Source organism: Corvus hawaiiensis, chromosome 6, assembly GCF_020740725.1.
Source record: "Corvus hawaiiensis isolate bCorHaw1 chromosome 6, bCorHaw1.pri.cur, whole genome shotgun sequence".
In the NCBI taxonomy this organism is placed as follows: domain Eukaryota; kingdom Metazoa; phylum Chordata; class Aves; order Passeriformes; family Corvidae; genus Corvus; species Corvus hawaiiensis.
In genome coordinates this window covers 55,231,771-55,246,193 of record NC_063218.1, presented here as the reverse complement: position 1 = coordinate 55,246,193, position 14,423 = coordinate 55,231,771, and the positions used below count along the sequence as shown (strand labels likewise).

General features: G+C 43.7%; 1 protein-coding gene and 1 long non-coding RNA gene across 4 annotated transcripts in view; one reads left to right on the top strand and one right to left on the bottom strand.

Annotated features, from left to right (window-relative positions):
- Positions 1–966, bottom strand: part of USP47 (ubiquitin specific peptidase 47) — a 51,648-nt gene extending 50,682 nt beyond the window's left edge. For 2 of the 3 annotated variants that reach the window (XM_048307111.1, XM_048307112.1), the window contains exon 1: positions 765–966. In XM_048307111.1, the coding sequence (XP_048163068.1) occupies positions 765–803 (39 nt within the window). In that variant the 5' untranslated portion in view covers positions 804–966. The remainder of the gene's footprint in view (positions 1–764) is intronic. The other variant, XM_048307113.1, reaches the window with a different exon arrangement.
- A 3,597-nt stretch (positions 967–4,563) lies between these two features.
- LOC125327529 overlaps positions 4,564–14,423 on the top strand; it is a 49,577-nt gene continuing 39,717 nt past the window's right edge. Inside the window, exon 1 of the long non-coding RNA XR_007204302.1 lies at positions 4,564–7,990. This is a non-coding gene — a long non-coding RNA (uncharacterized LOC125327529). The remainder of the gene's footprint in view (positions 7,991–14,423) is intronic.

Genomic DNA, 14,423 nt, shown 5'->3' with positions numbered 1-14,423 from the left:
TGTTCCCAAACATTTCATGCCATCACTCGAACTCCTTCCCCTGCACGGTATCGCTCCAAGTTGACACGTGTCATTCGCCTATCGCTGCAGGACAGAGGCTTCGCCTTCCTCCTTCACTCGGGCACTTATCTCTAGCCTATGGCCAAAACCAAGCCTTCCCCCTTCTCACTACAGCAGGGGAGAGACGAGGGGCCCAGAATAAAGGAAACAACCCGCTGCTCAACCCGTTCCCTCAGGCACCCACCGCGAGCACTGCCGCCCGTTCTGCGGCGCTCCGGGAGGCGCGGAGCCGCCCCGCACCCGGCCCCGGCCGCTGCCCCTCGGCCGAGACCCGCCTGGCCGCCGGGGCCGGCTGCCTAATCTGCCCCTCGCCCGCAGTCCCCGCTGGCCAGCGGGAGCGGCCGCGCTGCCTCCAGCCCCGTGACACCAGAGCGGCCCGGCCCGGCCCCGCCGCCGCGCAGGCCGGCTCCCCGCATGCCGCGGCACGGACAGGTGCAGCCTTCGGGCAGCCCGGGGCCCTGCGCAGCCCGGGCTCGGCCCCGGCCTCCTCCTCCTCCCCCGGCCAGCCCCTTCCCCCGCGCACCATCATCACCCCCAGCCCCGCACAAAGACGGGCCCCCGCCCGCCGGGCCGCGCAGGGAGGGAGCGGAGCAGAGCCGAGCCAGGCCAGGCCGGGCCTCCTCCTCCACCCCCTCCTCGGTCGGCGCCGGCGTCCCGGGCCTCCCGCCCGCCGCGGGGGCCGCCGCCTCCGCCTCCCGCCTCACCTCTTTGGGGACGAGCTGGTTCTCCTCGCTGGGCACCATGGCCGGTGGCGCGGCGCGGAGCCCGCAGCAGGCTGAACCGAGAGCCGTCGTCAGCAGCAGCGGGAGGCGGGGGGACGCCCGCGGCTCATCCTCCCCCTTCTTCTTTTCCTCCTCCTTCTCCTCCTCTTCTTCTTCGTCCTCCTCCTCCTCTTCCTCCTCTTCCACCTCCTCCGCTCCCGCGGGCAGCGCCGCGGCCCCGCCCCGCCGCCAATCCATGGCAAAATGGCCGCCGGCGCGGTTCTCGCGAGAGCCGCCCCACCCCCGGCCCGCCGCAGCCCGCCGCTCTCATCGCTGTCGGCGCGGCCGCGGCGCGTCCTGGAGCCCGACCCGGGCCCGGTGCCGCTGCCCGGCCCGGCCGAGCCGCGCGGTGTTGACCGAGCACGAGGGGCGGTGTCGGAGGCGCAGCGCGGAACCTCTGCCCGCGGCAGGGCCAGAGCCGCCCCGCGCACGGAGCCGCCCGTGGCGCTGGGCCGCCGCCGCTCCCCGCTCACGTTATCCTGCCCCGGGGAACAGCGTGGGGCGCCCGGGCCTGCGGCGGGCGCGAGGGAGCAGGGAGTGAATAAATGGAACGGGCTGCCCAGGGAGGCGGTGGAGCCACCGTCTGCGGAGGCGTTTAGGGAAAGACTGGACGTGCCGCGCTGGTGTTCGGTCATGGGGTGGAGTGGATGATCTCAGGGGTGTTTTCTAAGCTAATTGAGGCCATGGGAGTGGAGCGGCAGGAGGCGAGCGGGCAGGGAGCGCGGCCGGGTTACCGCCGCAGGTGCGGCTCGGAGCTCGGTAGGAGCGGCCGCGGCTGTTGGGCAGCGCGGCCCCGGAGCCGGCCCGGCCGTGGGCGTGCTCGGAGCGGCGCTTCGGAGCGCCAGGCCCGCCACACGGGCTCCGTCCCCTCGCACCGCTCCCCGGGAGGCCCTTCCGGAGGCCCGGGCTGCAGGGACACGGGAGGCTATTTCGTGTGTTTCACTCGCTCTTTTGCGTTGTTGGTGCCAGGCTGGAGCGGGTGCGTAAGCACAGCCCGGTCTCGCTGCCATGTGAGCCCTTTTGGGTGCCCAGAAGTTGTTCCTTGAAGTCATGCGATGAAGTTTAGGGTGTGCTCGCTGTAAATCCGAGGTTAATAGTTCATTTTCAAGCGGAGTGCAAGGCTATTTCTGTGGCATTGCTTAATTGTTGATTTTTGCCCACAACAGGCTAAAATATATCTAGTTTTTGTGCCTCACTAAAAGCCAAATCACTAGAATGACTAAAATGCACATTAGAAGAAAAGTAGTTAATATCTACTTCACTGCAAAGTAGTTTGTAAGTGAAAAACATTCTACTCGGCTAATGAACGACGCTGTATGGTAGCTGTAGGTTCCTGCACAACTATTTTTGTTACTATTTTAGTGTCCTCTTGTGGAAAAATGAAGTACTGAGGATAGGTTTTGGCTTTGTGTCCATGAAGTTTTGTGTTTGGGGATAATTTTTGAAACCCATTGTACTAGAGGCTATTGAAGATTTGATAAAATTGAATGATCTCTTCTCCCTTTTCACGTTTAAAGTATGTAACTTCTCAGGTTCTTACCTGCTTTCTCAGAGATAAGTGGAAGCTTTTGCAATCAGGATATGTTATTAGTGTTTCTATTAGTATAGTGTATTAATGCTTTAAAAAAATGCTTCAAAATGGTCATTTCTGTAAACAACATCAGTGGTTTATTTTCATCCTTCAAATATGCTATGGTAAATGCTGTTTCTGGCTTGGGTTTTTTGTTGTGGTTTGTTTATTTTTGAGGGTTTAAAAAAAATTTTTACTCATTGAATTAAGCACAGAAATCCTCTCACTGAAAAACTTGAAGCAGTTTTTAAGGATATTTCTAACCTGTTTTCCATTATATAACCTACTGGGTTCAAGTTTTTTATCTCGCAAAGGTCAGAGGGTTCTTTGGGACAGGAGCTCTTGCCCTGGATGTTTAAAATATGTTGCACCTGAAAGCCCCTCATCTTAGACCTTTGAGCTTTAATATGATAAAACCAAGTATGGAGACAGGAACCTGCAAGTCCCTTGCTGTTAACTTTACTTTATGTTAAGCATGGGGTTGTGTAGAGCTACCCCTCTACCAGAGGAAAAAAAAATACCTAAAATAGTGGGGTTTTTAATAGGAAAGGCAGTATGAAATTAATGAACTTGTGGCTTTCTGAAAAGAGGTGTTTTACTAATGCTTATCGTCTGTGTTTTGCATTAAAAGGTTTGGGATTTAGTTGGGGTTTTTTTTTTTTTTTTGAGGGGGACTTCTGTAAGCATCTAGGTGTGAGAAAAGGTATAATTGCAGAAGAAGTGAAAAATGATGTCAACATTTGTAGATATTTGGAGGACCACAGCTGCCTGGTGATCTCCAGTTGTCCAGTGGTGTCCAAAGATGCATGAGATTAGCGAGCAAGTGCTTGAGTTGAAGAGCCAGAACAGAGCCAAGCTTCCAATATAGGGGATCCAACCATCAAAGCATGTCGGTATGTGACTGACTGGTCTGCTGTAACTTCCCCTCACCCCCACAGTTTGGGGACACACCCCACATAACCTCTCAGACTTGGAGGTTTCTTCCTCTGTGTTGAAAGGAATCCAGAATTCGCAGATAAGAAGCTTTCAGAGATGTTACTTCGGAAAGTTCTTTTGGCTCTCTAAAATGTTATGTTCTTACAGGTTATTTTTTGCTGCCATTTGTGCTTAACAAGGGAAAAAGTTACAGAACTCAATGACTTTATTTGAAATATATTGTTCTGTTAGAATAAGGAGGTAGCTACCACAAATATGTACCTACTAGATAAGAATCAGGAGTTTGTTTTTTAAAGAAATACTTCGTTAGATCCTCCTGCCAACCTTTAAAACTGTGCAAACATCCAGTGTAGCATGTGTGCATGAAACATCTTTAATGAAGTAATAATCTCTAGTTAATAATTAAATCTTCAGGAGCTTTTGTAATCTGTGGATGCTACAGTATTTAATCTCTTTATGTGAGCCTTCTTAAAGAGGAATATTCAGTATTCGACTTTGATAAAGGGAATCCTGGCCTTATTTAAAGGCTGATTTAACATAGCACAGGTGTAACTTGTTATTAGTGTGAAGGAGAAAAATTCATATCTCAGACTACAATTGATGGTGGATTTGCAGGTACAGGTAAATTTGTTAGGCTGTTAATTGTCAAACCTGCTCAGAGTTTCCACCTGAAGAAGAGCCACCAGAGCTGCAGTGTGTCAGTTTTCAGTCAGTACAGTGCTTGTCACACTGATGTATGCATTGGGTTAATGGAAGTATTGTTATGCAATGACAGTGTGCTGAAGTAAATAGCAGATCTCTATTTTAAAGGATGATGTACTTGTAAATTAGTCTGTAGAAATGGGTTACCTCTTTAAAGGTTGTGCTCTAATCATTCCTCCTTCTCTGTAAGAAGTCACTGAATCTTGTCCCAAGATTTCACAAATAATTTTACAAGTTTTGAAAAAAGTTCTAAGAATGAAATGGAGTGCTGCCATCTAGCTCTTTCATATAAACTGATGTCTTTCCCAAAGTAGTATTATCCTACCTGTTTGAAATGCAAGGCCTGTGGAAAGAGGATTGTGTAGACTAATGCCATTGATTTGGGATGTCTTCTCTGAAACTTTTGATTTTTCAATTAGGCTGTTGGTGGGAGATCCATGTCCTGTTTTCAGAGGTAGAGCCAACATTGCAGTGCTAGTTTTTTTCTGTATTGTCCTGTTAAAAACACCCAACCAAACAAAACCACAAAAAAATCCCCTCCTACCAACCAACTAAAAAAAACCCCAAAAAATCCCCAAAACCAAACCCTCAAAACCCCCTAAACATGAATTTTGCAGTCCTTGGCAACAAGTTGCTGACAGATCATGAAAATATCCCAGGCATTCTGTGTTTGCCAGCAGGGGCAATGTAGCCAGTGCTGATGCAGTGTTCATTCAGAGCTCGTCAGCACTTTAAGACACAGCTCAAGGCCTCTTCCCTTTTCAGTCTTTGGCAATTCCACATCTACTGATTGAAGGAGATGTGTGAAAGTTCAGGATATCACAGTCCAGCAGTTCATTGCACTGCTGGTTACTTTGCTGTTTGAGCCTCAAGTAACTTTTCCCCAATGGCACAGCAAGTTTTGAAGCCTTTCTCTGAAAATCTACCTGCACCATCCAGACTTTCAACAAGGAAAGTTAAAAAAAAAAAAAATCTGTAAATTCAGCCCTTATATGGATGGAGGGAAGAAGAGGGGAGAACTAAAAGGAAGAACAAATAGATTTAGTAAAAGTAAAAAGGAGAAAATTACAGAACTCTGCATCTTTAAATGTCCTTTTTTCTAGATAATATCTTTGATCTTAGCTCCTTAAGTATGAAACAAATCAATAAAAGGCTAAAGAGCAAATTAAGATCTTTAAAAAAAGAACGCTGATTATTTTGAAGTCTTCTACACCTGTTAAGAGGCTTTTATATTTTATTATTTTAGACTGTTTCTTGAATGTGTTAAGCACTGGAATCAAGATACTAATTTAAAAATAAGAAATTTTTAAATTATTTTCTATTATATGTATTTTAAAACCCCCATATAGACTTTCTTCTCTAAAGAAGTGTATTTCGAAGCAGAGTTTTAGAAAGTAAAAAAATTAATTTCAAAGAGTTGCGAATGGTGTGGAAAATTGAAACATTAAATGGGAGGTACAGTATAGAAAACATATTCTTTTGTTTTAGAGGGGCCAATGTAGCAGGTCTTGTGGTTGTAACAGCTAGGTAAGCAGCCCTCTGAAGATAAACTAAATGAGATTAAGGAAAAAATTACTTAGGTTTAGTGCAAAGCATTGTGTTCTGCAGTTAAGCAGTGTTTTCTGCCATAATCTTTATGAACAGGCAAGTGCTTTTCTCTCCTCTGATATGGTGTTTCATGACAAGATCTTTTTAATCAAAACCAGTAGGGGATTATTTTAATTAATTATAAATCAGCAGCCAAGATTCATTAACATTTTTGTTAAAGATTATCTTATTACTCTAGTTTCAAGATGCCGAGTGTTCAAATACTAGCTTAGGAAGTTAGTTTTCTTTTCCATGAGAGCATTAATCTTATGTATAAATTCCCAAAAGAGTTTGGAGCTCAAGTTACAGTTTTAAAGAGAAGTAGAAATACTGCAGAGAGTTTTGCCGGACCATGGATTCCTTTATTAACACTGAATTCTTTTACCAGCTTGACTTACAATTTTCAGCTTTGTGTGCTTGCAACTACAGAGCAGTTTCTGGCATTAGCAGCCTAAACAAAACGCAGTTCCAGGGTGTTTGACCTCTTGATGCACTTGTCAAAACCTTCCTGGTGTCACTGCGAGTAACACGTGTGGTAGCAGGCCAACTTCCACTTTGTGTGGTGAGAGTTGGAAAGAGATGTGGGCTGGTATCCTGTAGAGTTTGTGAGTTCCAAGCAAATCTCACGTGGAGTTTGCTGGCTTGGTCATGTGGCCAGGCTGTCACTGATGGATCTAAAATGTGTGCAGCAGCTTGGAAATCTGCTGTCCTTTTAAATGTGCAACTGGTGGAGTGTGTGCATCCTTTCTGGCGTGTGGGCTCCCATGTTAACCAACCCTCTAAGGCTGGGAGGTGGCAGGGGTGCAAGGAATCTCTTTGCAAAGCAACACAGGAAAGGCTTGCCTGTGGGAAAGCAAGAAGGAAGCAGAGTTGCCTTGAATGCGTACCATGACAGTCATTAAGTCACCAACATGGTTCAGTTACTTTAGAGTTTCAAAAGAGCTCGCAGTGACATAGCCCGTGTATTTAAAAACACTGAATTAACACTTCCTGCATGTGAGGAATTGCTGTTGCATAGTCAGCCTGGGAGCACAAAGGCAGCAGTAAACAAGTCTGTAATGTGCAAGAGTAGCCTGCATTCAGTATGCCCTCAGTATTCAGGAGCTCTCAGATGGACAGTCAAGGTTTTTATAGCTGCCCTTGGGTCCTGGGGAGTTTAATAGTTCAGGTTTGCATTAGGGGTTCCCAGTGACCCTTCAGGTTACACCTGGTGACGTTCAGTATTCTGAGTGAGTGCTAATTATGCTGCTTGCAGCTCTTTGGGCAAGCAGGAAGTGGTTTCCCATCCTCAGCATGCCCTAACACATAGAGAACATTCCATCCTCCCAGATTTAACTTCCTAGGTGGCCTTCCTCTGGATTAAGTATGTTTTCTTCACCTTTTCTTTGTAAGGTGTCATGATAATCAGTGTAAAGAGGTAGGTCGCAGCTGCCTGGGCTCCACCCCATCCCCTCACTGAGAGGAGGGAAGAAAAGGCATCTTTTGAATGTCTCAAGTCTCATGGCATGGAGTACCAGGGCAGTAGCTGCAGCAGGATCTGTGATGTGATCTGCCTTTGGCCTCTGCAGTGCCCAGCAGTGGAGACCTGCCAGCCTCTTCACTGGGCAAGGCTAGAAAGCAGGAGGGGGCTGGCACCATCTCCTCATTTCTGCTTGAATGGTGCTTACTCTCGGTGCTTGACACCACTCTCTGCTTTGCTCTGTGCTCTCAGATAATTTTCTTCCACTGGTGATGGGAGAAACTTCATATTTTGAGGAGTACTGGGCTGGACCTGGTTATTTTATAGCTGGTTCAGGATCGCTGAGGGGAGGGGAGTTGCTCTTCATCTGCCGTCATTCCTCGTGCCAGGGCTCAGAGCAGGCTGTGCTGAGACCTTTCTAAAGCAGCTTTTAGGCAGTCTGTGCAGAGCTGGTGGGAGGCTTGGTCTAAAACCAGCTGCTGGCTCCATGATTCTCCGAGCTCAACCTTGTCCTTGTTTTGCAATGTGCTGTGTCCTGAACATCTGCAGCCTCCTGGGGCTTTAAGGGCTACTCTGCTGTGGGGATTGCTGAGCTCTTTCTTGCATTAATTAATGTAGCTTTACTTTTGGCAGCAGCAAAGGGAGCTGCCAGAGGTCTTACATAGCATTTAAAATGTCAGCTGCCAGTCTAGAGCAGCTGCCAGCACTGGAGCTCTGGCAGGGGGAATATTGTCACAGGACATGTCAGTGTGGACACAGCGCCAGTCAGTCAGGGCAGGGACTTGTGTACAGAGTATCCTGACGTTGGTAAAATGCCCTTTGAAATCTCAGCAAGCTGGCACCTGTGTTGCTTGGGTCATATATAAGGAAATGCTGCTGGCTCCTGGCTGTTGTGGTTTGTATTCAGACCCGACTGTAAGTAGTTGTCAGAGTGTGGGGGACACACTGATAAAGTAATCCTGTGGTGTTGGGAGTCTCTCTTCCGAGTGAAAGAGTAGAGCAAAGCACTACTCAAGAGTGTTGAGAGAATGTAGTTTTTAAAAGCAATAATTTTGGTCACATGTGTCTCAATTTTAATTCTTTTTAATGGACTTTTTCTTTTAAGTGTTTGGAATTTATCTGTTGATTGAACTGAATTAACATGGGATAAAAAATAAAAAAAAATTGTAACTACTGTCCTTGCTTGTCATCATTGCCTTTGTGAATAAATGTGTCTGGAGAGCATTTGTTTCTTCAGCATTTGGATTAGAGGGCTTGGCTGCAGACATTTGTGCTAATTTGAATCTTCTATTTGCTGTTAGTATGGGAAGTAGATTTCTTTTAATACTGTTACTTTTTGCAATGAATTGTACCAGCTGTTTTAAGTTAGATGCATGCCCATTTACGTCTCACCTGTGATGTAAACCAGGCTTGTTCATTGGGCCTGTTAGATGTAAGCACATCTACCAGAGATGTCCAGATAGGTAGAGACAAATTCCAGATCATTTGGACTGAATCCAAATCCTTTCCTGAGGCTTAACTCTTCAGCAGAGCATTCTTTTGTATACAGTTGTTAAAGTAAGAGGGCTCTTTGGGGTGTTTGGGGTTGGCTGGTTACTAATGTGGGGTGCATCCATGAAATGCAGGAGTGCATGAATTAGAAGGATCTCAGTGCCAGGCTCAGAGATCTAATCATAGGCTGGGTACTGTAGGATTTACCACAGTGTTTTACATATGGAATTAATCTCTGCCCTTCCTTGTGCTGGAAATGTGTACCTTTGCATAGATGCTGGGTTTGTGTTCCTTATGGGAACAAAAGATTTATATTAAGCAGCCCAGACCAATTTTAAATTCTTACAGGCACATAGAGTTGTGCTTTTGATACCACCAGCAATGGAAATAATTACAGGAAACCAAATTCCAGAGTTGCTGATGGCAATGTGCTCTACTAGGATAAGAGCCACCCATAAACTTGTTGATGTTCTAGGTTTGTTTCTACCTACAAGAAAACTTGCATATACAATTAAGCTCCCGTCCTGCTCTGCATCCCAGATCCGGGCTGTATGGCAGATTTCTCCTTTTTAAATCTAGGAGGGTTTCTCAAATGGAGAAAATGCAAGCCTCAGATCATCAGAGGCTTATTGTCCATACTGCCTAAGAAGTTATAAACAAAGATGATCAAAGCAGTTGTATTTGACTTTTAGGGTTTTTGTCTGTTCTGACCTCTGAATTCTAGGAAAACTGAAAGTATGATGATAACAGACTTTTCTAACTGCAGATTTTCTGCTGTTATCCTGACCATTCCTCAGTCTGTTCTTCCTTATTTTATGCTATTCCCTCAGCCTCTTCCTTCAGAGACAGGCTGAAACTGTAGTTTGTCTTTTGTTAATCTGCTTTTTGTATTCCCATACTCTTTATTTTCATGTATTTGAATTTACCCAGGATGGCGCTAATGTAGTATACATGTTTCAGGCATGAAGAGGTTAATGAAGCTTTAACTGACTGCCTCACAATAACATCCATGTTCTTGGCAGCCTTGGGATGGTAGTTCTTGCCTGCAGCCACATACAAGGAGTTTTATCCTCTTTGATTGCCACATTTCTATACAGCCAAAGTAGATTTAACCAGTTCTTTAGGGGAGTCCTTTTGTATGTTCCTTGGCTGTAACAGCACTTTTATAATGCCTCTTGAAAACTGAAAGGGCAGCTTTTAGTAAACAAGTAATGAAACCAAGAATTCCTATGTTGGAATGAATAAAAATAATGTTCATGCAAAGGTGTTTTGAAGATGCCTTTGTGATTTAATTTTTGGAAATAAATTCGTGGCATAAGAAACAATTCTCAAAGCCTCACTGCTAGTCTGATTCTGGTCCTTTGGCTGCTTAAACCATGGCACTACCTCAGGATGAAGTGACTAGCTGATTTTTTTTCTTTTTAATTGAGGAAGGGGAAAAAACTGAAAGCACTAAGAAATAAAGTGGACATGCAATTTTTTAAAAGCTCCAATGAAAGTGATTATTTATGGAGATTTCAGAGTAGTTACTAGTGCTGCACTGGCTATTTAAATCCATCATGTGACTGAGAATGGTACCACTCAGTGCACTTGGACTGCATAATGCCTTTTTTCTGGGCAGTGTTGTGCTGTAAAACAGTAGTTGGGTGAGGTGTTGTTTCAAGCACAGAGTTAGTTTGGTGCTAATAAGCAGTGTGAAGAAATGTGGTTAAAACCGTCTTACCTGGGGGACATTCACAGGCAGAACTGAAGAGGTAGATATGAAGTACAAACCCAAGGCACTTTCTTCTGCAGTACTCACCTCATCTGTCTGAAGTCTTGAGGTGTGAAAAGTTTGATTTTGAATGCATGGTTATGTTTGGTCCTGTTGTTCTCTTGACCATTTGCTTCAGTACATCCGAGCAGTCTGTATTTTATTGCTTAGATGCATGAAGTGTTCAGTGTATCTGAGTGTTGCTGCAACTTTGAACTTGGAAGTACCTGAGGTTTAGGATTTAGAACTCTCCACTTACATTTCATTAGCAATTTTGCATTTTCTTACATTTCTAAAAGGGAAGTGCCTTTACTTATTTGCATTTACTTATTTGCATTTACTTCTACTTAGCAAACATCTAAGTCTACACTGTCACAGATGAAATAGTTGAGCTTAGTTTTGAATCAAGTATGCAAATCCTGAGATAATTAGAGTATTGTTGAGTGCTGCTATTTTGAACCCAGAGATGGAAATTTGTGGTTTTCAAAACCCAGGCAGTGTCTTCTACTGTAAACTGGATGTATCTGTACATTAGAAGAAGTTAGATACAAGAATCCTTTTGTGAAATATTAACTGCAGCTTGATGTTCTTTCTTCTTCAAATTTATAACATGCCTCAATTTAACTTAAAAAACCCAGTAACTTAAAGTTTTCTTGAGAGTACAATTAGACCTTCCTCTATCACTGTGCTAAGAGGGTTGATGTGAACAGATTCACATCTCTTAGGGTCTGCAGAGAGACTACTTTTATAGTATGCTCTAGCAGCATATTAGCAATGTTTCTTTGTGCTCAGTGATCATATAGTCAGAAAGCACGTGAAAAGAATATGGAAATTTCAAGTGTGGGAAGTGTGGGAACAGCATGACATAGATGCATGTGAACATCAGTCTTTACCATGCATGATGCAATTTGTGACACTTCAAATTTTGCAAATTACTGTATATACTAAATTTTTTTCACCATAATTTCAAGACTCCTCTCTTCTCCTAAGCTCTCCCAGTTAAACCTGGAAGAAGGAACTAAACTTGCTTAAGTTATGTAAATTTGAAGGTTAGCATGATGATAAAGAACTTCTCAGAAAAGGACATGGCAAGGTGAAAGATTCAAAAAGTTTGGAAAATAATGAGAGACAAAGTGAGAAAAAGAGAAAATGAAATGTAATCTCTACAAATAAAATCTGTGTGCCTGGGAAAATGCATGGATAACCATGATGCTGCTCATAGAAGGAATAAAGACCTTTAAAAGAACAAGCATGACACTGTCTGGCTGCTTTTTTTTTGTTTCTGCACCCAAAGACATTCTGGGAAGAACCAAAACATTTCCCCAGGTGCTTTTATAGGACAGAAGGCAAAAGCAATAAAGCTACTTCCTGGTACTGCAGTACAGTGATAATTGAGAAAGTTTGATTTAAAAAATCTTTTATAAAAACACAAAAAAATTAATATTAAATGAACCAATCCATCTCTGCCTTCTTTCTTTCCCACAACAGTCTTGTTGCTGAGAAAACTGAGCCGAATGCATGGAATCACAGAGGCAGCTCTAGGTGTGAGCCACCTTGCAGCCAGGAGCTTTGTGGCTCTGCTGGGAGCTGTTCTGGTGGTAGAATTAGAGGTTTGAGGAGAACAGGAAATTGCATAAGGACAGCTCTGTTGGTTGTTTACTGGGAGCCAGTGCCACTGGAATAAACAGCTGTGCAGCAGTACAGTGTCCCTTTTGTCATCCAGCCTGACAGGACTGGGAATGGAAACTTGGAGCTCGGGCCTTGAATTCAGCGAGGGAAGCCTATGGGATAAGGGAGCTTGTCATAGACCGTGGAAACTGGGTAATATGTGGTAGTTTTGATCAGACACCAGAGCTTTTTAAATCCAGAAGTTGTTTTTGCCAGTATTGCTCAGGAAACAAACTTTAACAGACACACATAGAAGTTGAAACCTTTGCCCCCTGTCCTTACCTCTCCCTTCCCCTATGATGTAGAGGTATTTTACATTTTTCTTAAAGATTCTTTGAACAGAGAAAGCTGTGGTGAAGAGTCAGGTTTCTCACTGCAGCATGACAGTGAGATGGGGAAGAGAAATTCCTAGCAAGAGAGTGAGCAATGCAAACAGAGACCATTCACAGCTCTTCAGCCTCAGCCACCTCTTCATTAAGCAGGGGAGTATCTGCAGACTGACTCAGTGACCAGACCTCAGTTTGCCTTGCAGCATTAGAAGAAGTGATGATAATGAGTGCTTTCCTCACTCAAAGCTACTGGTGACATTTTCACGTATTTTCTAAGCATATGTAAATACTTGGATCAACTAAACATCTTCCTGCCAGTGTACTATTTTCACAGGAAGGGGAAAATCGTGATTTTACCAAGTCACAAGTACTTAATGAGGTAAACCATGATCAGATACTGCTTCATTAATCTTGTTTCTTTACAGTCAAAAGTGATTCAGATAGTGAGTTTTCCACAACACCAGACATGAATCCAGTGCCAGAAAACAGGGTGGAAAAAAAACCAAACCCACCAGGAATTTAGTAAGACTAAAACATCCTTGTTGTTCCACTGCTGAGCAAACCAAAATGAATGTATTTACATGGATTCACTGGCAATTGTTAAGGCTGATTTATTTCAGTATAGTAGAATGTAGTGAGCACATTTTAAAGAAGTGTGCCCTTATATTGAAATTATTACACCTCTAGCAGAGATAAGGAATGCTTGATTTATCTTACTGAGGTCTGTATTCTCCCTAAGCCTCGTGTGCAGTAACATCCAGAGACCTCTGTGCTCAATTGTACAACATCAGCCAGTTAAGATGTCTTATAAGAATATACTTTTTTCTAATTTCTGAGCTGGGAATAGTTTAATTAGGTTCTAGCTGCATAACTCAAGCTCAACAACCATGTTTCAATGTTAATGTTAGGTTCTGTAATTGGAAAGAGAGGTCAGTCAGCTAAATAGGGAAGGATTTTGTCAGCATTACAGAAAAACCTTTGTGCTGTTCTTTCCTGATACTGTAGGAATTGTCCTTGGTACCATGACATGTATTCATCTTGGGCATCTTTGAAGTCCTACAACAACTTACTGTAGGTTATATTTAGACTGTTTTAAAAATGTATTTATTTTTAAGGAACACCTAGCAAATCTTTTAGTGCAGTTGGTTGTGTTGGGAAAGGAGAAAAAGAGAGGCAGAAGGTTGAACTGAATGTTGGATTTGGGTCTATTAAATTGAAAGGAGTTTAGAGTATCTCAAAGAAATGCTGTGTGTTCTGGCTATTAAAAAAAATAACACTAGTCCAAAAATAACATAAGTGTTATGAAAATATTTTACTTGTCTTTTTAATCTTTTATAGAAAATTCGTTTCTTTTTCATCAAAAGAATTCCTACTAGGTTTTGATTTAAATAATGCAGTTACTTAAATGAAATTCTTTAGTGCTACTTGTATATTTTCTAGAAAGCCCTATATTAATTTAAAATTCAGTATTTCATTTGTATGCAGGGAACATGATCCTTCTCCTTCATCTAGCAATCTGTACCACCCATATATTCTTTTTTAAACCTTCAGATGTAACCTTCTTAAATATTTAAGGCATAGCTCCAACAGAAGTGGTAGGCTGCTCTTCTCTTAACTTTGCCCTCTCTTTTCTAGGTCTTAGTGAAACACTCAGAGTGCTTTGCTTCCCGCTGAAGAACTGGTTATTCAGATATTCTAGAAAACACAAGTGCCTTATTGACTTCTAGTGCTGTTGAAAGTGCAAGTGAATATTCAAGAAATAAGATATTGAATGCACTTTGTGTGAAATGCATTTGTGTGAAATGCAGTGGTTTCATATTCCTGTTTCTATGGATCTGTCAGATCCAACGTGCTGGGAAAGGGAGAGCGTGTGCTTTCCAATGGGGAGAATAGATGGGATGGCAGCGTGGGGTTCCAGAGGAAGGATTGATGGGGAGTGCAGTTCCACAGCTCTGGTTTTGTGGGCTCAGTCAGATTTGTGTGCCTGTTCGACTCACAGCACTGAGGCAAGTCACCTGTTTCTTGGGCTGATTTATGTGTAGTGTGCACAAAGTGTTTTCACAGCCTGGTTCTGGTGGGACTGAACCACAGGATTATAAACAACAGA